The 26,014-nt window shown below is 37.5% G+C and overlaps 1 protein-coding gene across 1 annotated transcript in view; it reads right to left on the bottom strand.

The window, feature by feature from the left end:
* Positions 1–10,343: 10,343 nt before the first annotated feature.
* The window catches only part of ETNK1 (ethanolamine kinase 1), a 32,200-nt gene continuing 16,529 nt past the window's right edge, over positions 10,344–26,014 (bottom strand). The window contains exons 5-8 of the mRNA XM_069862684.1: positions 21,972–22,055; positions 21,079–21,239; positions 18,544–18,617; positions 10,344–17,357 (exon numbers count right to left, since the gene is read on the bottom strand). Coding sequence (XP_069718785.1) covers positions 17,285–17,357; positions 18,544–18,617; positions 21,079–21,239; positions 21,972–22,055 — 392 coding nt within the window. The 3' untranslated portion in view covers positions 10,344–17,284. The remainder of the gene's footprint in view (positions 17,358–18,543; positions 18,618–21,078; positions 21,240–21,971; positions 22,056–26,014) is intronic.

Genomic DNA, 26,014 nt, shown 5'->3' on the forward strand with positions numbered 1-26,014 from the left:
ATGTGAAGAACAGTGCAAATCCACATATTTCGCTCCCACTCATGTATTCCGCTCAGACTCCCAACCAGCAGTGCTGGTCTCCAGCTGCTGCAAGGAGCCCTGAGCATGGGGCCCAGAATGACAGGTATTGGACTTCCAACTAGAATAAAGCCTGCCAATCTCCAGCAATTTCACTGCAGTTTGGTGGCTGAACACAAGCCGAAGACCTGACCCTTCATTATGAAAAGTATTGTGCTCTCTTATTTCTAAGCGGAGGGACAACACCTAAAGAGGAGGGAAGGCTGTGAGGGGAAGCCAGGCAGACTAGGCTGCCTAATGTAATCCAGAATCTTGCTGCAGGCTCCCCGTTGCACCAGAATTTGTCTTTTAATTTGTTCTCCTTCATGGAGTGAACTGTGGCAAACCACCTACATTTTTTGCCTCGCTTTATCCATATATGAACCACAAAATGATAAATGCTGACATCCAGGTCAAGGGAAGCCTATAGATTTCAGCATACATATTGATTTGGGAGAATTTCATTTGTTCCTGTGGTGCATACACAGACATTTAGATAAGTGAGGCACTTTAAGATGTCAATGACACTTTAGTATTTCTGTACCCTGCCCATGATGTATGAGCAGTGGACTAGGCATACGTAAACACCTGCGTGAATGAACCAAGAGATGCATCAGCTTGTTTCTAGCTGTTGCTATTTACTATGCAAACAAAGGCTTTTCTTGGAATATTTAGACATTTTAAAAAACAACCCTCAGTATTTTCCAGGAATATTGTCATCTTAGATGAACAACACTACTTTCCATGGGATTTTCACTGAAAACGAGATTCTGTTTCCTGACCTGAGCAATATAGGGTGAATTGCTACAGGAATTTCTGCCAGAGACATATTTGACCCACAATTTTACTACCCCTGTCCTACTCAGAAATTACCATCTATTTTTGAAGCCTGTAAAAATGAAAGTTCTTTAGCCTTTTTGGAACATTTCTACCAGTTTCATCTCCAAAATGGAGATGCACCGTGGAAGAGCTGACAGATGGACAGACAAGGAGAATAATGCACAACTTTATCATGGCTCTGGCCACACAATGACCTTCCCAGAAGCCAGAGGGCTGCACCTTTGCTTACATAAACATACTTGGTGGTTGGCTTCTCTACAGATTTCTCCTCTGCTTTCATGGTAATTGTCAAATTAATTATTTAGCTGCAAAGGAAAATACTAGCACTTCCTTATATTTTTCTTCTTATGTGACTTTTTTTTCTGCCAGGTTTTAGGTTTTTTTCTCATTTTTGTGCTGCCTTCACCTTTCATTTCTTTACTGTTATTCCTTCCACTCACAACCCAATTTCAAACTGCATTTCCCAGCCATTCCATTTATTATCTCTTCTCTCTTCTTCTCTTCCACTCCAGTCACTGACAACTTAGAAAAAGTCATTACTGGACAAATCATTCTCTTATTGCCCAGTAACTCATTAGGGCAAAGGTCAGCAGCAGGCCAGGCTCCATCCTCTTGTCCCACTCAGCTAGGTAGCAGTGTAGACATCTGCCCTTTCCACTCTGCAGCGTTTCATATTTTGGTGGCTGGAAAGCTGCTGCAACACAGCAGCCAGTGTCAAGACTTACAATCCAACCTCGCTACAGGCTCCTGCCCAAAAGCGCAGCCCTGGTCCTGTCCCTGGTACCGTGCCCTTCCTGCATGTTGGCTTCCCATGACGGCGCCATAAGCTGGGTCAAGTAAAATCTCTGGATGAATAATAAATGCTTCAAAAGGCTTACCCTGGGGCTTTTGGGGGTTAGGCTTCCCCAACCTACGTTTGGGGTACAACCAGCTTCATGCACCGAGACTGAAGGGCTCCCCGCTTTTCTCTGCAAACAGCTTTTTGCTGGTGGGCTTCTGTTGGTGGAGAAATTGTGAGCGGCACAGCTCTAGCCTTTACTGCATGTAGTTCATACATTTGCCAGGAGATTTGGAAGGGAACTCCTCATTCTTATTGCTGCGCTTCATTAAAATGGCTCGGATTTTGCAACACTTGGTCTGTAGTACTAATGTGTGAGGCCCAGATCCAACATCTTAAACCATGACACTCCCAGACCAAGAGCTGTAAGAAGACAGCTTGCGTAGCTAAAACTCAAAAAAAAAAAAACCAACAAAAACCCCAGCCCTTTAAAATATGCATTTTTCTATTTAGAAAGTGAAAAGATGAGTTCACTTTAGTAGGTAGAACGATGATGCTACCATTACTATTAAAACAGTGAATGCTTATCAGTTACAGAGTGGACATCAAATGGATCCAAAATGCAAACTTATCTTGCAGAAAATTCAGAGCTATGGAGAGAGGTTGAAATGGTTTCCAAATCAGAGCAAAATTTTGTGACTTGAAAATCAGCAATGGATTAAAAATTGCCTCCAAGTTGATTTAGAACAACCAACGTATTTCCAATATTTCAGTTGGAAAATGTTTATCCATCTCATTTGAGCTTCTCTTATGTTAAATATGATGTTTGCTGGTATATTTAATATGAAGCATGTTGAAGATATTTTAATAAAGAAAGAAAATGAAATGAAAACGTAATAAAGTCAAAACAATTGTATCATATCAAAACAAAATGTTTTGATATTATGAAAATAAATCAAGAAAGTAAAATTGAAATGTTTTGACTTTTTCTTGTTAAAAATATTTGTCAAAATTGACACATTCTTGCAAAACATTTGGATTTTGACAAAATTTTATTTACAGAAGAATTGTTTCACTGAGCTCTAATTAAAAACCGGCTAACTCACTGTTCTCAAAAAATAGTTGTCAGTGGTGAATTATTACTGTGCATCAAATATATGGTGAAAGGAATCAGTTCATGGCCCAGTGAAATTTGATATTACCATCTGTGATCCTGAAATAAATAAAAAACCACTTTTGACTAATTTCTAGATGATGAGGCGTTTGGCAGGGTGGTCAGGGCCATCGTAGTGTGACAGGGATCAACTTGGGAGACTGGTGACTCAAAGGTCAAGCCTTCCAAGTCAGGTAAATCTAAACCTTGTCCCTATGAACAAAGATGCCAACTCTGCCGTGACAGGAAGTGATCAACGATATCTAAACAATAAATAAATAAGCAGTAAATGAAAGCTGGGAGAAACAAGTATGGTACTGAGAGGGGATCAGTAGTAGAATGTGGTATCCCCCTCTGCTATCAGCAACATGAAACTGTGAACGTGGAAAGGAGTGATGAGGAAAAGATAAGCCAAGTTAGTGCACTTCACTGTTTTGCCTATCAGAAAGATGACTGAAAAGTGACAGGGAAAAAATGAGGTAAAAAATCGAGTTGTTGTGGTTTGTTTTTTTTAAACAGAAAGTTCTAAAAAATAATTTAAGGCAGACAAATACAGAGGAAAAGTGAAGCAACTGGGTTTTTTTGGTGAGTCTGACTGACCACACGAACATGGTACCTGTTAAAGCAGCAAACTCACTATTTCAGGCTCTCGTTAAATCAAGATTGGCTGATTTACTGAAGGCATGAGTTATTTTGGTTCAGCCTAGCAGTAGGAGGAAAAAAATTATATGACTTGAATTACAGAAAAGATCAGAGTAAGTATTCTATTAATATCTAGTAAATTTAAAATCCATGTGAATCTACACATTAATTATTTGCACATGGTAGATAATATGATGATTACCAACAAATTATCAGTGAATCTTAAATTATACTGCAAATCATGAATTTATCATAAGTGTTGGCAACAGCTATTGAAGGTGGATGTTTGGATTTAAAATAGTGTCCTGGACATCATTTCAAAAAAGAATTTCTAACTTTCAAAACTTTGATACTAACTCGAACAAGACTGAATTTTTTAACCTTCATTTCAGAGGAAGAAGTGATCTAGAATCACTGCTATGATGGCAGGGAGACTCACGCAGATGCAAGAGAGATACCTGCTTTCCTTCCCAATTCAAAGGTTCCTTGGTGCCTCATACATCGCCCAAGATCTCAGGAAATTTTCAGCAAACAGAAAATAGTTGGAGAAAAATATCATTCTCAGCTAGATCCATTTTCTCAAGAAAAAAGAAAAAAATGTATTTGAAAAGCTTGATCAATTTAATATCTGTGTTTAATTCTTGTTCATGCTGCAAAACTCACTGTGTGAAGCTAGTTTGTAATTTATATTGCTATTATGTTCTTCGATACTTGTAAAATGGGAATACAATCCTCTTCTATCTTTATTTCTATATTGTAAGGTCCTTGGGCAGAAGACAGTCTCTTTCCCTGGGTATGTATATTTTCACACAAGTTAAAAAGCAAAAGAGCTTTGGGTGTCTAAGCTTATTTGTAGCATAGATGATGTTTATTCTTCTACTGCTGTATATAAAAAATATAGTCAACAGTTCAGAAACACAACTTAAGAGATGTTATCTGCCACCCATGACTTGAATATTATATATTTAAATAAAACACTGAATTATTTGAAGGAATGGAATTATTCTATGCCATGTGTTTCTCTGCAGAACAATATGACAGTAAGATAACATTTTGCAATTTCAGATCATTTCCTATGGCAAGGAAATTATATTTGCCAGCCAGCTGGTTTTTTTGTTCCATTTAATGTACACATGATAGATACTGCTTAGGACTGACGTTTTTAGAACATTGTATCAGTTATTAGACTTAGTTGTGAACAATGACTGAAAATTGTGTATCAGCTTCTGCTATTTTTAGCTCTCAAGATCTAATCATGCTTTTAAGTTTTAGAATTCTTTACTTTGCTTTTAGAGTAGGGTGGCTTTTAATGAATTAATTTAATTACATGTTGTAATACAAGTCATGGCAAAAAAAAAGCTTAGTAATAGTGTATCATACAGAATAATGTATATTCTAATAGATTTAGTAACACTTATTATAATTATAGGTTTTATTTTTACATTTTATTTTTACATTTTTTGAAATAATTTTGTGTGCTATATTCATGTAGCAGGTGCAACCACCCTGCAAGGACCTGATAATATTATGGCTTACTAAGGACATGGCAAAGACCACGGCCTACCAAGGACCTGACAGATGTGGGGCTGGCCAAAGACACGAAGACTGGGGCTTTCTGACTCTTGAAACACTTATCTCCTCCCACTCCTCCCTTGGCAGGGAGGAGGTAAAGAACTGTTGCCAGGCACACAGTCCCAGAAGATGCGGGTCCCCAGACAATCAGGATGGTAACTCAACTATAGTAGAAAAGGGACTCCAACCAGAGAGCCAATTTGAGTCATTTTCTCCTCAGAGCTGCAGACCTGCAGTGCAGTAGGGACCCTCTCCTTGGAGCAGGACACCAGCCAAGATAACTTCCCTGGGATTAAGAGTTCTAATCTCTTTTTTAATTTTTTTATGTGCATTTTGCGTTATCTTCCTCAAGGATTATTCAAAAAACTTAGAAATTCTTAAGGCAGTTGTGTTGTGATAATTCCCAACTGACATCTGAACCACTGGTTTATTTTTGCTTGTCAGAGTGCGAGGTAAATCTTCATTATTTTCCATGACCGATTTCCTGTTTTGTGGGTGCCTCCACAATAGTATGTTTTACAGGATTATATTTAAAATGGGGATTTTTTTGTTTTAATTGTCACAATAGTAGATGTTTGTACTTTGGACACAGGGGACTCCAGCCACTCTTCATCAGTATCTAGAACTTTGACAATCTAAATATGCAAAATGTTGCAGAAAAAGAGAAATGGTTAGTAAACAGATTAGTAGCAGAGCAAGTTATTAAACTAAATCTGTTGCTCTGACAGGTACACATTCCTGCTAGCAAACCCAGCTGTAAATACACATACTTGTTCACAGACCAAAGGAAGATTTGAACCAGCAGTAATTCTTTTTATTTGGTCTGGTGTTATAAAATATAACATAGCAACAATAACATTACTCAGTGGCAAAGTTTAAACTATCATTTATTTTTGCCACTCAAAATAATTCTCCACCTGCAGTATCCTAACGTAAGCATGTGCTCCTCAAGGGAAGCAGCAATAAATCAGGATAACAAATGAAACAACTTACAAAAACCTAGGATGAAGAAGTGATCTCAATAGCCTCCACCTCACCAATTCATTGATGCAATCCATATATTATGTCTTCTAAGTTGAATCTCTCAGCCACTTCCCTTTGCCAGTTTTCTCTGGCCTCCCTTGCTGGCGACCAGGTTACACAAAGTAAAAGACAGTATTTACAGCTCTCATTGCCTCCACACACCAGAACAGGTATTAACCATCAAATTATTAAAATCTCAGTCTTTCTAACTTGCAGTCTATTAAGTCAACTGCAACAGGTTTTGCTAATCTTAGCCATAGAAAATAGGCTTGGAGGAATTCTGCCACGCTACTCTGCCTCAAGTCAAAACCAGCAAAACACCGAGAGAAATCCTCTTGTCCCAAATATGAGGTCACTTTTTGCTTTTCCTGCAGTAACTTAGAATCATAGAATCATAGAATAACCAGGTTGGAAGAGACCCACTGGATCATCAAGTCCAACCATTCCTATCAAACACTAAACCATGTCCCTCAGCACCTCGTCCACCCGTCCCTTAAACACCTCCAGGGAAGGTGACTCAACCACCTCCCTGGGCTTAGGTTGGAAGGGACCTTAAAATTGTCTAGTTCCAAATCCGTTGATACAGGCGGGAACACCTCCCATTGGATCAGGTTGCTCAAAGCCTCATTCAACTTTGAACACCTCCATAGCACTAGTTTCTCTACCCTCTTCCCTCATCAGATGGACACACACTTCTTTCTGATCCCTGCAAATGAAGATCTCATCTTCTCCTCTTCTCCCTATCTACCACACTGCCTCAGAAAACTCCTTCATCTTAATCATAAACATTATTATTTACATAGGTGAATATTAGGGTAAAAGGTTCTTTTGGTCTAGGGAATAAGATACAGAAAATAGTTTTTTATCCATGTGCAGTATTATCAGGCACAATTTCATTAGTTTTGTTTCTTTTATCCTACTCCTGAAATCTTGCTGCCAATCAGCATCTACAATGTGAGATTACACTGTTTAGGGCAGAGTTACAATTAGTTGTGCACCTCTAGTACACACAAACAGGGAAAGTCTTTTGCTTCTTGTAAAGCTCTAACAAGTGTGACATCTGCATGACAACTTAATTCACCCACTTCTACGAGCCAATCAGATCCACTTGTTTATAAAGGAATTACGAATGAGCTGCAAGACAGTTTGGTGCAAATAAAATACCACTGCTGACCGATTACTGGAATTGTTAGGTCTGGATAAGTGCATTGGGACAGTTAGCCCAATATTCCTTCTCTACCTTTCACATATATCCAGTTGCACAACGCAAAGGAGTAAAGCCTAGCCAGGAGATCACTTGTCATCATTTTTCCAAGCCTGAAAATGAGTTTTATCTTAAAAAACTTAACTTAATTTTGTAACAAGAGCCAGAGAAAGCCCAGTGAGTCCATCTTAAGAGGTCAGATCAACACTGTAGCTTGGAGAAACTCAGGTTTGGCATGTAAGATCCATTTCAGTTTCTACCAGCTCTTACAAGAGCTCTCACAGTATTACCACACCCAAAGAACAGAAAAGCAGCAGCCGCTTACAGGCTGAAGCTTCAGACCAACTTTCAGAAAGCATCTTAAGTATTTAAAATAAATGAGGGGGTTTTTGCCTCCCTCCATGGTCTTTTCTTGTTGTTATTTCAATGATAAAATCTGGGGGAAATATACTGCTGTTTTTATAGTGCACTAAGATTGGCAAACCCCCATTTTGAGAAGTGTAGGCTATAGCACGCATGACTAACGATTAATGATGCTCATTAAAAAATGAAGTTCTGATGAAATTCATTAATGCTTGGCTTGAGTCTTGCTAACAGTTACGCAACATTAAGAGCAAGGCAATTACAGATCTTGGCTGCAACTCATTGAGAGATAAAAGAATACCCTTTTTCCTGTTTAACTCAATGTATGACATGCTGTACTACAAAAATAAGCTGCCTTGAAAGGCTTCATCAACAATGAGACACAGTCTGCAGCTCCATTGCCACCTGCGGGTAAGTGCTGGAGTCTGTCATCCTGCTCCGTTTCCCAGGGCACAGAGAAATAAAGGTATCAACAGAAATGAACTACAATAAAGAACCACACTTCAGATTAACCCCAGTTATTCATAAAGTCATTTTAAGTAGACACCACCTTTGGTCTCTCAGGTGACTGCTACCGTTTGAAGAATTCTACGTATTGCTTCTTTCACACTCCCCAAAATTTAAAAAACAGTCATGCAGTTTTATTCTAAATAGCACTGCAAGAGACTCAGATGAGGATGAACTGCCGATTAATAGCAGATAATACTAACAGGGAATGGGAAGGAAACAAGTCATGGTTAGGTTAGCAGCTTAAGTCTGAAGTCTCTAGGAAGGCTTCCATAGGAGTGTGCAGCAAGAGGTTCATACATCAGTCTCAAAGCCACTTCCTGATGAAAGAAATGTTTTTGCTGCTGCGTGTCAGCAATCAAAGCCCTGTAGGGCTTAAAAAAAAAACCCTGCCTCCTCTACCTGTTCAGTAGCAAGCGCAGGTTCTGAAAGGGCACCATTGGCAGTGTGCATAAAACAGATTCCAGTGCACTCACCAGCTTGACTCTGCAGTGCTAATGAGAGTGAAGTCTTCTCTTTATCATATCTATTAATTTATAAACCTATATACATTCTATATAGCACAAACCAGCACTCTATTGTATTAAGGATAAATGTGCTATTTTGAATTCACTCAGGGAAACTCCTAGGAATGCACATTTTATATAGCTGACATTTTAAAATATTACATATTGACATCCGCTACACATGCCATTGTTTTCTCTCCTATTGTATGGCTGTAGTTTGCTCTGTATCTTGAGGGAAATTCCCTATTCAAGACCATATTTTCTGGACTAGTACCAAAAATACCCCATCTTTATCACTTTCATGTATCAACTTCTAGCTCAGTTAAAACCTTGCTCTGCATTTTCTGTAGTAACAAAGACAAGCCATGAATAAAGAAAGGTTTTTACCTGGAGAAGAAAAGAAAGATTCCATGTTGGGATAGATGAGTTCATCAGCATTGGAAATCTCCCCATCAGTGCAGTTATAACAAAAACACCAGTCACAACTTAGCCCTGTGCAAAGTTTCAAGGATTTGGACAATAAATGTCAGAGCAACATCATCTCTTAGCTCTAAGCAGTAATCCAGTAGGGGACAGTAACCCAGTCATAGTCTGAGCATTTTCTATTAAATTGGAAACCAATCTTTCCAATTGCCCACTGCACAGTAGCAGTAGTACTTCAGCAATGAAAAGCCCAGTAGAAGGCCGTGTGTTTAAGTCAACAAGAGCCAGCAATAGTTGTAATGTTTGAGAAGTTGTGCCTATAGACCATTACTTTGATGGTTATGCTTCCAGAAAAGTTGCAAGTGGAAGGCTTGCCAGTTAAGAATTAATTCTTGTATACAATAACCTACTTAAGCAAGGATGTATGGTGCTCAAGTCTCCAGTCTCCTACATGCTGGGTCAATGCATTTTCATAGCCTGAAGGTTACTCTACTTCTGCACTCAGCAGAATTTTTAAGGTTTTCTTAGCTTGTTCTACTTCTCCCTTACTACAGGCACACAAATTCCAATTAAGCCCACTATGAATTAGATCAAAATTTTGTATTCAGTGTACATGGGAAATGCCCATTTTCAGTGACAAGGACAGTAGGCACACAATGGAGCTCAGACCTCAGCCTAAGGAATGTTTCCCTCAGTAAGATCATTGCAGAAAACTTCACATGGTTAACTCAAGCTTATCTTGGTGAAATAATTTTATTTGGGGTGCACAAACAAGATGGAGGAAGTGGAGCTTTGTTAACTCCTATCAAAACACCCCAGTTAACTCCCAAGAAAGTATCTAACATTCTGTCACTAATACTGGATGCAGAGCCTTGCTTCAGCGTCAAAGATCAGCCTGTGAAACGGGTCCCCCATCAGTAACGCAGCCTTTACCATGTATAAACTAAACTTCAGAGCAGCCCAAACTTCGCATGCTTTACTCCACTTCAATGGTAGTGATCCCTGCTGACAGCACGTTCCATCTAACTCCTGCCTCCCAGATGTCAAATTTTAGTGGTCAATGACCAAGCTTATTTACTATGCAAAAATGTTGAAAGAGTTAACAAATTCATCCAAGCCAAATACTGGCTCAAAGTATTCATTTTTAGCTGGGTTGTTAACCAGGAAGAGGTATGCATTTGGACACATCAAAAGCCTTTAAGCAACTCTCAAGTATTCCACATCTAGTGCTTTCAAAGCTGGGGAAAGCAAAATCACCACAATATACGCCAAGAGTGCAGTTAGAAACAAACTTTATTGTTGCAGTTTGAAATTATTTACACAATATAAATCTCTTCGAAAGGTACATTACTTCATTTAATCAGTGGTAGAAGGCCTTATAATAGCTTCAATAACATTTAGTTCAAAAGAAATACAATTCACTCCAACAGATAAATGATGCATCTAAACTCCACAACATACAAGAAGGGTCATGGGGACCTTTGGGGGGATGACAGTGCTGGAAGTTGGTAAAGGCTTATTTGTAAATTGAGCTTTTTATTTACAGAACAGAAACAGACTCATGTTAAATAGAACACTGAAAAATATGTAGTAACAAAAAAAAACTGACACAAAATGGAATACATCCTTAATATGCTATAGCCCTGTTTCTGCAAGTATTGAAAGGGTTTGAGAGCTGTATTAAGAGGCTTGAGACAGAACCAATGAATCTAACAAAGTCATATTAAAGATAGACTGGATACATTCTCAGTGCTGAGACTACTCAAAGCACTTGTGTACAAAGCAGCATGAATAACTACTACAGACTGCATCTGAGATACAAAATGTTAAAAGGAACATTTCTACAAAAGAACCTTTTACACACTTAAGACTCAACACCTACCAATTCTGTGATAACACTTAATTACTTCTACCAAAAGCTTAGAAACATATATTTTTTCCCAGTTCACACTGATTTTCATGGCATTGTATACAACTCATGTTTCTCCTCCGTGGTCTCTTTCACTTTGTGCTTTGCATGGATCTCTACGTGGGGTGAAAAAAAAACCAACACTAAACAAGTCTCAATACCACAAGAATAGGCTGGTGAAATACCTTAAGTCATTTCAGCATTTATTTTCAAAGTTTGGTAATTTCAAGTATCTTGTTAGCTTTCTAAATGTTCACATGACTTCTAATTTCCACCAAGTCTTCTCTGTCATCTCTCTATACATATCAAATCCAAGAATTAAGTTCCACGCCACAGGGAACCTGAGACAGCAGCTCAACAATTTTATAAGGCTACAGAAACAGCTAATGCAAAATCTTGAAGCAGAAGTTAGTTTTCTGCGCACCTGTTCTAAGACTATAGTGGACTTCAGGGCCCTTCCAGCCAGTCCTGACATCTCACAATAATAAACTCCTTTATTAAAGAATCTAGTGAGCAAGCCACCAACTATACTATTAAACACACAAATTCAAACATGCACCTAAGTGTGGCAAATTCATCAACTGCAGAGGAGTTTGGCGGGGTTGGGGGGGGGTGGTGGAAGAGGGAGTGTAGTTTTTTGTTTTGGGGGTTTGGGGTTTTTTTTTTTTAGTAACAATATTCCATCACTCTCGCCCTATGTTGATTGGTTTCCTAATCACAGGAATCTCTACAGATTGGACCAATTGGAAAAGTCACTTAAAAATCAAACCATGCTTTTTCCAGTGCGTCACCACATCATTTAGATGGAGCACCTCCATGCAGCTAGCACACACAAGTCTCACACATCTTCCTTTCCACTCCAGGGGTCCCTAACCCAGAGTTTGTTTTCTTCTGACAGATCCCATTTGGATTTGTGTGGTTTCTCAATGCTGGAAGCCCCTTCCTTAAAGATGTGTGGCTGGCTAACAGAACATCTACCTTGCACAAGACCAGAAGTCATGGCTTTTTCTATCTTTAACAACTAACTAAAACAACCACCTTACAGCCCATAGTAATAAAAAGGGTTGAAAAGAATCAGCTACTAGATTGCTCAACATCAGCTTTGTATTACTACCTCAAGGTTTCATCAAATGCTTTCTGATCTGCTACTGCAATTACAACCTGCCTGGTGTGGAAGAGATTATAGGAGACACTGGGTAATTCCAATAGTTTAGTAATCTAGCACACCTCAGAAGGCATCCAAGAACACTGTAAACAGTACAAAACCATCAAAGCAAAGAATAAACAGCCACTTCAAAGACAGACAGGTAAGAAATAGTCATGGGCCTCTGCAAACTACAGGAAGGACTACCCCAAGCAAGAGATTATATTCTGATGGGTCATAGAACAAAGTTTTGCTTAATCAGAAAGTTATTAAAATTTGCTTTGAAGTTTCTTTCAGTAGGAGTAACAAATATTTTGTAAGTTTTTGCTAGTTACCAAAGGCTTTAAAGGGATCTTAAATCCAGCCTGAAACAAACCTTATCCTTTACAATTTGTTCTTGTCCTTAAACCATGCAAGTAAATAAGAACATCCAATACCTTGCTACATCAAAAGCTTAAGTTAAAGTTTCCATGCTAGTGATTTCCTTTTACTTATATTTACTGAGCCCATCCCTCCTCTTGATTAATACTCATTTGATAAACTCACTTCCCAGGACCCTAGTAAGTCAATATTGATAAGCAAGCATAGCTTTCATCCCGTGAATGTAAAGCTGACAGGATGTACAAACTACATCAAGATCAATTTGTAAGATGGGCAATGGGATTTGCACACCAGTATTTTCCAGCAGTTATTAAACACAGCAGTGACAAGAATAAACTAACAGCTTGAAGTACACCACAGAGTTCAAAAGAGACAAAAGGCAACAGTAACAAAATACAGCCTGGCATTTGGGGATAACTATGCTTCATTATGTCTATGCTTCCATGATTAAATGCTTCTCCAGAAAGGGACTTCCTACAAAAAAATTTTCATGAGAAGACATGTATTGATAAAACAGAACACAATTTCAGTCAAAAAAAGATAGTGATGATTAAGTATGGAAAGGAAGCTTTTATATTCACATTTCCCCTTACAAAGCAGGGTTGTGGGCACAGAGAGGAGCAGGAAGGAATGGCACACAGGGTAAATACCTCAGCTAATAGTCTCAAGGGGCTACCAATAGTTCTAGTGTTGAGGAAAATGATTGGCAGAACTATTTTAGAGATTTTGGCAATTTATATTTACTGATTTATTATGAGCATTCACAAGTTAGCAACTAATCCTATTATAAGGCTATATCCACCAAAAACATTTAAACTGGGGGACTTCTATCACACGTAACTCACCATGGGAGTCATACACATAGCTGTCACCATCGGAGCAAATATTTTTAAGAGTACTTCAACATTCTTATGTTTAGAAGTCACCAGCATTCAAGAATGAATAGGAAACTTTTAGAAGTTTAAGTAAACAATTTAACATCTTCCCTGTACCACAGGTACTGTACATACCTCTGACACAGTTTGCCCTATTATCAGAATAGATTTTCTCTTTGTCTTAGTACCATGTAAATTCCTTTTTTTGCCAGAATTGTTAACAAGAGCAAAATGGCAAAAAAAGCTAATGGGGGGAAAAAAGACTTCGGATGCCCAAGTCGATGAATGGATACCTTCGCATAAAACTATTATGCTCTGTTACAGGTCAATTTAACAAAGGAAGTCCACACACAGAGTTAGATGTCTTCTTTACATCAAAATTTCTACAAAATATGAGAGAATACAATGCAATACACAAGTCCATAAATGTAAGATACAGTACAATTCACACTAATTTACAAATGGTTATTTACACTGTTGTATATACATATACAGTCAGACCTGATTAATGCAAATTTGGTAGGTCCTTTTACAATGCAAATCAAGACGTGTAAATGGAAGAACTTAAAAGTTATGTGACAAGAGATTAATTATCATTCAGAAATCTTTGATGCTTATGTGACCTAAGAAATTAGGCACAGATTAGCCAGATCTGACCGCAGAAATGAGAAGAAAAAAATTCACACTATTCTGCTTTACAAAAGCAACCAGGCCACTATGGTCTATTGACTTGATGCTATTTATGCAAGAATGCCGTTACCAATAATCCTCTTTATATTTACAATATAGGTTTAACTACAAGTAAGAATTATTAATTTTGGCATTCGTGCCCTTAGCTTAACATAAAGGCAACAGAGTATCTTCTTGCCAAGTCACAGTCAAAACTACTGCAGGATGTTTCTAGAGCTCAGCTGGGTTTTGTCCTCTTCCAAATATCTTTAAGAGACTGAGATAAATCAATTGAATAAAAGTAAATGTTTTCTAATTCGGTGCTCTAGTACTTAACTTACATTCAGAATGTCCTGTATTCACAGTTTCAAGCTACCCTATAATCTGCAATGCTGTTGCAAACTACTGCCTCAAACTTAATGCATCTGTAGTTGTACCTCAACAAGTGAGACTTATCTGAGTGCTACTGGCTCAAACTGATGTGGAACAAGGCTTAAGGTAACTGGCATTTCATTTTGGAAAAATGTTCTACAGTATTTCCTCAGACCTTATCGGGAATTGTTTTAATCTGCACTTGTCTCGAAAGAAAGCTGATGCAAAGCAGCATTTAAATGTGTAAAATTAATTTCAACATGCAAAATGAAAGCCTCTACCAGTACTGCAAAGTCAACCACTGTAACCTGTGATCATCCTTGTGCTTCTTCGAAGTGGCTCAGGAAAAGCTTGCAGTATTTACTATCTGCTTCAAAGTGCTTTTATGGGATTCAGTGGAACTTCAATCCACAAGAATGAGATTGAGCTGCACTCATGAAGAGCTTTGGTTCTGCAGAAGCAAGCTTCCACTCCTACAGTTATTGCTACTTGAGCTATACAAACAAAAAATACTACTGAAAAAAATTACACTAACTCCAAACTTAAATAGTACTGGTACCTGAAAAAAGGAAATGTGTTTTGCCAACTGTTGGGAAAGCTAGGACCTGTCAAGAGTTGGATTTCCCAAAAATCAAGTGAACCTCACAGTCTTCTTCAAATATTTCACAAATACAAAGCAACACTGCCAGAAATAAAGCTACCACTTCAAGAAAATAGTAAGAAGAGTTCAAAAATATTTATCAATCTTACTCCCAAGCAGATCTTGCTGAACTTAAAGGGACTACCAAGACAGCAGGATATTATTCAACATACATCAATAATGTCAACAGGGAGAAAGTACAGAAAATGAAAGTCTTCAGTGCTTTCATGAGCTCTAGCAACATCCTTCATAACTGCTACAAAAGAAAATATAAATGTCTATATCTAGCCATTTGTTCCTATTCAACTACCAAGAAAAATTTGTCCAGTATAGTAGCCTCCAGCTAGCAAACGCTAACGAAAATGTTACCTAACTTCAAGTTACAAAAAAACCCAGTTCTCCCATTTGTATTAAGATTAAGGTTTCGACTCAAGGAAATTAAAAAAAAAAAAAAACAAAACAACCATTCAGAGGTGAACATAAACAAGAGGAAAAAAAATCCCAATCCTTGCTTTTGTAAAATAACAGAATGCCATTCAAAATGGTCTTTCAAGGTGAAAATTTTTCACTCACATCACTTTTTTGTCCTGAATCAATCCAAGCTTTTATAAAACACATGTGTACGTGTGTGTACATATACACCTATACACACACAGCAGTGTGCCATAAAGCAATTTTGAATAAATATCTTTGCTGGTGTCTGTACAACAGACTCCCCATAATATTTACTCTTCAGGTAAGGTTGTTTGCATGTGTATGCGCGCACACACAGACTTTGTACATGTGGGCACTTATGTGACCAAAGTGCAAAGTTTTTCGGAGTATAACCAGAGTTGAGTACATGCCTACCCAACTCCATGCTGCATTGTTGGGATTTATTTTACTGTTGCGGGTTTCTTCCCCTCTCCCCCCTCCCCCCTCCAGATTTAAAGCCTCTTTTCCACACAAACTTACATATCGTTTTGTTAAGTAAACATTTTTTCAATTCACATTTTGACATCCAGACCATTCTTGGTATAATAGCTTCAAGAAATAAAGTGGGTGTGATGCTCAAAGCCCCAGTGTTCAAGTCATGTACTTTTCCATATTATCATTCAAACTGGAGACTTCGAAAAGTAATTTGCTGCCACAGAGAAAAAAAACCAAAACCAATCAACACAGACATACCAGAATCTGCGACTACAAGATCAAGCATTTAAGACCAGAATCCAAGGTTAGAAGATGACAAAGCAGAAAGGTGTCAACATACACAAACTGTAAACTTAAGTGTCTTGCTCCCCAGTGTAACAGGATCTCTGTTCACTAATCTTCAGCTCAATAGTCCATTCTGCGATATACTGCTGAAGTACATCAAATCTAGACACCAGAATAGTGTTCAAATTTAGAATCAAGTTTCAAAAAGGAATATAGATTTGGAATAGTGGTCTTTTGCTTTAAAAGTACACTTAATAACAAGCAGCTTTCCCACACAAGTTAGAGATGGTGCATTGTGCATTTAACACTTATGATGGTACGTATCCTCAAAGAATCTGATGGCCATAGAACTTTCACATTTCTACACCTTAACGTGTCAAGAAGGCAAAAAGCAAAGCGTTATTTACCATTTCAGTACACTGGTTGATTCTTATACAAAAGAAAAAGTACCATCACGTGGAAAGCTACCTTTCTTTTTTAAAAGAAGGGAAAAAAAAATGAACATCCTAACCTTTTTCCCTAGTTAGAGCACACTAGTGATTGCACAAGTCTACTACCGCTCATTTTGCTTGTATACATCAAAGAGGTTAATATTCTCTGACCGAGATTTCTTTAATGTGAGTTAATGCAACTTCAACAAAACAAGTTGTTAAATGAATCCTTTGGAACAACTTCACTGTCTGCACCCAACTCTTACAAGAAATTGATGAAAGCAGCATGGAATCATGTTAAACTTATAATAAATAATTCACATACAACATATGTTAAACTACAAAGAAGGATTAAATTGCCATTTCTACAACTTTTTATAGATTTAGCAAGTTTCTAATCCATTTTATATCCACAGCAGTATGTATAGTCTTCATATTAAATTTAACATTGAAGGACTGTTTAGAGGCATTATTTATAACGCAAGAACCACCAAGTGAGTATTACAGAACTTCAACAAAAGTTTAGCTTTTTTTCCAGTATCTGTTCTCAGAAAAGATTCGGGGGTTGTCTATCCACTTGGTAAGGGTTTTTTTCACATCATTACTCAGGAAGAGTTAATGTCATGACTTCCAGCTTCATTTTGAAATACTGGTTAAACCGAACAATTGCATACCTGTTCAAAAGGAGAGAAAGATTTGAAGGTAAGAGCAAGTAACTCCTTATATGAAAAAAACCATGCAAGGTAAGAATAGCTGAAGTCTATCTACCCTAGTACCCTGTGTCCAACACTGACACTTAGCAGCTGCCAAAGGAGGAAATTAAGAACAGAGCACCCATATTATGGTACTTCCTCACCCTCACCACCACCCTCCATACTCCCAACTTGCTACAGTTCAGAAAGCAGATGCTGTTCTAGCATCAGAGGTGGTAGGTTTGGTTTTAATAGTTCTTGGTAGACTGTCCAACAGCTGACAACTGCAAAGCCAGAGAAAACTTATCATCATTAGAAGAATGACATTTTATACAAAACTGACACGTTTGAGTTCTGCCACCTACACTTTTACTTGGTTTTTTGTGCCATCTAGCGGTTACTAACAAGTACTTCTACTTGAGAGTATGTCACAAGAAGAAATTCACGTTTGTCTCATTTACAAAACGACACAACTAAGTCTAGTAAATCAGCTTAGTGCAAAAAATTCTACAATGGGAACTTTTACCAAGCAAAATGATTAATTTTATCACCTTGCTCAGTCCCCAATGGAGAGATGAATTCCTCTGCTTGTTGCGATAAAAGACCATTAAAAAAAAATGCCAAAGACACACATCTACCTGAAAAAACACCATTGGCCAGTGTCTCAGGAAAAAAAAACTTAACTTGCATTGTTATTAAGATGACTCTTTAAAAAAAGGCCTAGGAATTTCCAAGATCAACACTCTGTGTAACAAGAAGTAAACAAGTTCTTTTGTACAAGGGCCCCATTCTTGACTCTTCTAATTGTAAATGTAGGTCTTGCATTTGACATAGCCCACCACACTGACCAACTTGGCTCTTATACCTTTGTCTCCAACAAAAAGCAGTGTCCAAAAAATTTACTCCTCTACTTGTGTTCCTTTCCTTGTTATACCATGTATTTTAGCCTAGAAGCACATGCTAGTTTAAAGAACTTTCAGCAACAAAAAGCTCAGATTTCTTTTACTGTCTATTTTTCTCCTAAAAATTAAGAATTATAGAATGATCACACAGATAAGGGCTGTCACTCAGACCTCAGTTTCTCATAGATGGGATGTGGGACTAGATACCCACACAGGTCCCTTCGAGCCTCCAGTATTCTATGATTATATGTAGCAACAACACTTACCCTAGAAAATCAAAGTCAATGGTGGAATATTTGGCTTGAATTAGAGCCCACAATCCCCAAAAGAAGTGGGAAGCCTGAAAGAAAAAAAAAAATAGTGGAAGAATAGCATTATATAAAATCCAACACTGAGACAAAAAGTTATCTACACAAGAGAATTCTCAAAACCCAATCTTGTTCTAAAGTTTTGACATCTCTTTACCATAGCGATTGGTAAAAAAGCACTAATGAATTAAATTCTGTCAATTAGAGGAGTAAATCCATTAGCTTCCTGACTCTCCAGGTGTCATTTTCAAGAAAAATAACATTGCATTTGTCATCTATTAAGCAGACCGCTGTACAATTACTTACACCATACACTGAAATATAACTATCTCATTTCTACTACTGCTAATTAAATACATATCAGTCTATATTTATTTAACTCCAGTACAAATATGAAATTCTCTTGAACTTGTAATTACAACATTAGGTCATTATAATTACAACTCACTTTCACTACTGACTTAGACAAAGAGATATATTCTGTAGCTGTGTAAGAGAACCTCTAACTCATCAGCATTTACACCAATTTCTCACCTGCTCGAAACTTATTTAATTACAAAGCCACATTAGTAGTCTGGAGGCCTGTGTTCAGTTTCAGATTGAAACTATGGATTACTTCAATGACATGATTGGTAATACACTTCAGGTAAACAACTAACACATAATGGCAATGATAACAGTAACGGCAAATAACACAATGGTAGTCTCCAAGGAAGATGTTTCTGGACCACCCAGGTTACAAATAATATACTTCAGACTTCTGCTCAGTAAATAACTACTCACAGTAATTACCTAAATTGCTTCCTGAATGTTGCATCTAACACTACCAGTAGCGTAGGGGAGACACGCATGCACACACACTTGAAAGCACCTTAAAAATGGCAACTAGTGTATGCACACATGAATCTTTCTTGTGCCTTTATTTTGGGTAGCTTTACCTGATTGCAAGCAGTTTGGCATTTTAAACCAGCATCCTTTAACTTCAGTTCACGTTTTCTTTTCACAAAGCTTCCCACATTAACTAACACAAGAGATTTTTGCACCACAAGAGATTTGTACACCATGGGTGATCTATAGGCAGGCCTTGAGCTGTCCTCTAAACAGAGCTCCATCCTCTTAAATATTAGCATAACTGTAGCTTAAAACCAATGAAACGATGCTACATATTTCAAAATGGACCACCAGCCTACATAATTGTAGATCTAACTTTCCTAAAGCCAGCTGTCTCATTTGTTTAACAGTACAAGTTGATAATAGCGATTTAATAAGAATAACAGAAAACAAGCTGGTATTTTTAAGGGCTTTTTAAATTATAATGCTAGAGTGTGAACTGTATTTCCTTAGAGCAATCATTAGGTTTTCCAGAAAACTGAAGGTATTACAGCAACAGACACATGCTTGGGTTAGTAAGAAAGGACTGCAGTAAGGCCAAACTGGCTTCTTAGCCTTAGTTCTCCTCCTATGATTAGTTTGGCATGTTATTTTCCAGGAGAAAGCAAAATAAAGTTACCTAGCTATTGGGTAAAAGTTACTTTTTTCTGTAACATTTCCTGTCACATCCCCTAGGCAAAACAAGACCAGGGCTAGTCAGAAATTGTAACAAAATAACATCAATCTGTAAAGTACCTTCAGAAATCACCCGAAGATAAAGCTTTGGAGAAAAAAAAAAAAAGACAGATAAAGACATATTCAGACTGCTTCTAATGCTGTACATAACTGGGACATTCAAAGACCCAATGCCACACCTATTCAACTTCTTATTCTACCTCCACGAACTACACTTGATGCATCTTTTTCTCTTACATCTACAGTCTGTGAAAGACAGACAGCTTATATTGCAAAAGATACAAGAGAAGCAGGGAGCAGACTTAGACAGCACTCACACTCTACAGAAAGTCAGAACTTCTGAGGAATCACTGGAGGCTACCACGCACTTTGTTACAATTTAAACAACTACAAGACCAAAACCAAATCTGAAAGCAACTCCCTGCTTGCCAAGACACTGCAGGCAAAGAAAGAGTTAAGGCAATACTGAAAGACTATAGAGCAACCTAATTATCTGTAAAAAAAAAATTCTAACTAAAAAATTTTATCACCTTAGTTTGAAAAGTCTTGTGACTAAGTCACAAGATTCATAGGTCCATGAAGCACTATAGCTTGCCATTCTGTTTTCTTACTATTAAAGAAAAGTTCAACATAGACACAGCATATGCTCTGGCCAACTCAAGAATTTGCCAAAAAAAAAGACAATAAAAATAGTCACTGAAAGCTTGACCACCTCCTTCCCTGAATACCCACTGCCTCTTGCACTAGGAATATTCTACAGAGAATCTTTAACACACAACATAACAAGAAGTTTTCATAGAAGAGGCTAAGGAAGTTTTTTATTATGTGCCTCAGAATTTACAGAAAGAAACTGGCTATTACATTTGTTCATGGAGTAGCAGGCTTCTCTGTAGCATTTAACGTATTCAAATCAAGTATATTACTTACCAGTGCAAACTGATTGACTTGGACATATAGAACTTCAACTTCTTTTTCACTGACTTCTGTGCCAAATCCTTTATATTCTTTGTAGGCCTCAAGGTAAGATCTCAGCCATTGTTCCTGCAATTTTCTGTTAGGGTAAAGGCTGTAATCTACCTCATTTACTCCTAGAAAAATAAAAACATGCCTATTAAAACCCCAGAGCATCTAAAAAGACCATTAGAACCGCATTACTGGATTACTTCTCCCCTCACTGCCCTCACCACACATACAAATTGGTGCTGACAAACATCAGTGTTTTTACTGACTTTATCAGTTACATATTGGCAAGAACTCCTCGGCATGTGAACCAGTGTTCAACATAGCAAAGAGATTTCTGCTGTATGTGTTTTTATCTACATACAACTTCTATTTGTATTTTGAGATTCAGCTAGCTCGGCTTGAGCGTGGCAGCTCAGATGGGAACTACTTTGAAGGTGATCACAGCTGACTTTCTTAATTTGTTAAATAGTTACAGGCACAGTCTCAGCAGGGTTTTGTGTCAGACCTCTAGTATACCAATGCTGTAGAAGATGTATGCGCAGTATTTCATTAGTGGGCCGTGTCTGCTGTGTCATTTCACAGAAGGATACTGTGAGAGCTGCAAGTTCCACATTTATCTACTAAACTCTACCAAAACTTCGGATATTGTTTCCCATTTCTGGGTTAGCAGAGCTGCAATTGGCCTGCAAGATGAGACATCAACACATCTTGATATCACCATATGAGCAAGTATACACATGCATATATATATATATATATACACACACACACACATATATACACAGAAAAAGAAAGCATTAGAATTAGGTTTTTTTCATAAAGCTAGTTTACTTTTACCTCAGAAACCCAATTTTTACCTGCAAATTCATTGAAGTGATTTCCAATATCATAAGCCAGGTAGTTGTATCCAGAGTACTCATAGTCTATGAACTGCACATCACCTATGAGAGACAACAGCAGCAACATCAGAGTCCATACCAAATGAAGTCACAGCCCTAATCCTTCGGTGTCCTTTGAAGTTTTAGAGGAAAAACAAAACAAAACCACACACCTGCTTTACTTGTGCCCAGATGTGTGTACTCAAGACATTCCAGAGTAAGGCTGTGGTTATTATGAGATCCTTGGAATATTCATTCAAGAAAGCTCTTAAATAATTACTTAGAGCTTACAGTTCCCTATTACTAAACTGACTGGCAGAATTTCAATTTTAACTTCTACCACATGAGGGCACCCCTTACCTTCAAACCAAAAAATACAGCAGAAGATCCCACATTTAAACTTTGTGTAGAAATAGCAGATCAATTTTTCCCTGACTCAAAAAAGAGCAGTCCCATTTATTCCTACACAAGTGTGCAACTACAGTGGATTAACACATTGCAACACGGTGATACTTCCTGCTTCCTCCAACCACACTTACAAAGCAAGAGTATTCTTAATACTTGCTTTTTTTTAGTGGGCTTACACTAGCTTCTAGAAACCAGACTGTCCTCGAAACTATGAAACTATGTAGTATTATGCATAGAAGGACTGATACAGCAGAAAATGCAGCTTCTAAATGCTTCCAAATTACATTTGTCTATAGTGAAGCTTGGGGGGGAGGGAAACTTCATCCAAGCTAATATAGCATTCAAGCTGCTCAAGAATGTCTACACCACAAACAGTCAAAACATTAAAGAGATGGATTACATAAAACTAGAGCTCTTACTTTAAGTGAAACCAGCAAAATTACTAAGAACATCACAAAAGGAAGCAATGGGTTAACTTAAAAGCTGTTTACACCAGAACTTTAAAATGTAAAACCTTGCACTTCCCACTGCTATGCTGAAATGAGAAATTTTCACAGCTGCACTCTTCTTCTCTACACCAATTCTTTTGATGACTAGCTGCATAATTACTTAAAAAAAAAAGCATTCCTTCCATTACAATGAACAATCTTCTTACAACTTAAAACATCTAAAACATTTATGCTAACTAACAGAACTCCAGGCAAAAAAGACAAAATCAAGAATAATGTTAAAAGTTAAGCATACTATGCATTTCCTAGCCTAAGGATTTTAACTAATATACTGCCTCCTTGGGATTTATGGGTATCTCGCATATCAAATAAAATAGTTTAGCCTTATTGTTCTGATCAAGTTACCACAGAACAATTGTGTTATAAGTGGTCCTTCCTACACAGTTCATCTTTACCGTATTTGAAATACATGCATCAATATTTTCTAGGTGGATAAATCTTCTGGTCTAAGCACTTATAATGGAAGTAAAAAACCTACAACACAAACCAGAATCACTTATTCACAATCCTTCAAGTCAGAGGTTACCCTTACTTTCCCAGAAATAGAGAAATGCTTACCAAGGTTATGAGGTTAAACAAAACAATATATAAACAGCCTGCAAAGCAGCAAGCTCCTTCTTGGAAAATCTTGTTGACAATGGAAAAGTGAGGTTCTCTAGAACTCTAGAGGGACAAGATATTTTACAGCACCTGCAGACAAGATCTTATAATCTTTTCCGAGATTAGTTTCTGCCACTGTTTGACTGGTAGATTCATACACTTGTGCTTCCAACTGGTTCTTTAACACTACTTTTAAAAGAAACCTTTAAGTAACAAGCCAGCCAAAATGTACAGACCAATCCTGGCTAGTACTCTGCTACACAACTGATCTCCTGAACAGCCTCCACACTCCAAACACTTAATAGGGCTTGTTTTTTAAAAGGTTTTTTTTCTTTTTCCCCTCACACAAAATACAAACAAGGCAGGTAAAAGTCTGCTTTCAAAATATCAACATAGATACTTGGAAGTTTCACATATACAAATTTATCTTGAATATACCTATGTACTACTACGCATTTTTAAGTACAGCCAACACTTAAGTAACATTACATACAATAAGGAATTGAATTTAACAAGATACAGGTGAATCAGTTACTAGGCACTGCCCTACAGGGAAATGCATGTGAAAGTGATGTGATAAACCTCCAGTCAGCACACAAGTAGAACAGTGCATGACACCACAAGGCAGCAACAACTAATACCTAATCTGCAGCAGATGAAGAAACTTGGGCAGACTCACATTTGATAAGAAAAAAGTTCAAAGTGAAAGTCCAGCATTTTTACACAGCTCTCTGACTCATGTTACTGAGGAATTCAAACTTAAATTTAATTTTTTTGCATGAAAGCTGAACAGAAAGATGCTCAGTTCTTTCTTGAAACTGCAAGAAAGCAAAACCTAAGCTTGCCACTTCATAAATTCATAATGCATATGTCCCAGTTACTTTGCTTTAGAAAATGCAGAAGAAACTCTGCATTAGTTCTTGAGATATCCATGGTATTAGAAGCTACTTTTAAGATTTACTGCAGTTAATACAGGAAAGCCACTTCTAGAAGATATAGCTTACATAAGTAGTAAAGCAATTAGTTCTTTTTTTGCGGTTTTTAATAAGTACAATGATTTGTACATCCCACTGATATCACTGGGAGATGGCAGACCAACAAGAGACACTAGTCTAAGCACATTTGTATTTAATTGAACAGAGACATGATTTAAACTAGATTCTAATTATCTCTCTGGAGAAGCTGCTGTTGTCAACAGGAATAGAGACATCAAGAATATTGATTATTTCAAGTTGAAACACATTCCTTTCTCCCAGAGGTATTCTAGAGTAGACAATACGCAAAGCCATAAATATACAAAATTGAATACATGTTGTGTTCAATACACCAGAAATTGTTTTTGTTAAATATATCAAGTAGTAGTCAATAAAGCATCTGCTAGATCTTCTTGGGGAACCAAAAGGTAGGAGGGTGACGACACCTCTCCTTTTAGCTGTTCTTCACTTCTAATGGCTTCAGAAGGTAAGCACTTGCACTTTTGATGTGCGAATTCTAGCTATAGTTACCCACAGCAGAATGATGTACCACCGCAAGTTCCATCCCATCCTGCTCACCATGTGAGTCACTGAGGCCTTGGAAGACAGCTTCGGTAAAGACAATCTATGCCACGAACATAATTGAAAATTCACACACGGGTCATGTACCCAAAAAATAATTTTAGCTATAAACACCCAATATAGCTTTGCAAAACAAAATAGGTTTTTAGATCAAAACCAGAAGCCTTAAACATACCTCAGTCTTCAGAAGCACTGAGCACCCACAGACTCCTACCAAAGATCATAGAAAACATTGGGTAGGCAGAGGGAACAAACAGAACAAAATAGCCATCTACCTACACACTTAACTTCCTTGCAGGTGATTTTAATACATTCAAAAAGAGCACAGATGCAGACAAAAGAATACTGATACTTGGTCTTATTGAATAGCAAGTAGTTGAATACTCTTAAAATATCAGGTATTTTTGGAAACTCCTTGGTCATATTGGGGAAAAAAAACCCAAGATTTAAGAGCATGAGAACACAAGGTTTATAAATAAGCAGTACCAAGCATCAAGTATATTTTGGCTATCCTTATGTCCAAATTGTAATTAAAGGCAATGTGAAGGTCCGAGTTATATCCTTTAAAGAGTAGATTACACTGATAATTAAAAGTTATGTAAAGTAACACTTGTTAATTTTCATATCCTGAGTGGCTGAAAACGGACATGAACAAAACAGCAAGAGGCAGAGTTCTCTCAGCCACAGCATGAACAAATTCAAAACAGATGAGTGAAACTCCATTAAATAAAGCTAGCACTCAACACGTTATTCCAGTGTCAGGAATAAAATTTAAGGACACAAAAATGATTATTCTTAAAATCAGTATGTGGTATAACTATGCTTTTTGCTTCAGTCTGAAAACTTAGCATGAATTCAATGCACAGGACAAGCGTAAAGCAAAGCACTGGAACAATCCATAATCCTTATAACTGCACTGGACAGGAGCCCTAGTATTTATTGATAGTCC

Source organism: Phaenicophaeus curvirostris, chromosome 1, assembly GCF_032191515.1.
Source record: "Phaenicophaeus curvirostris isolate KB17595 chromosome 1, BPBGC_Pcur_1.0, whole genome shotgun sequence".
Taxonomy (NCBI): Eukaryota; Metazoa; Chordata; class Aves; order Cuculiformes; family Cuculidae; genus Phaenicophaeus; species Phaenicophaeus curvirostris.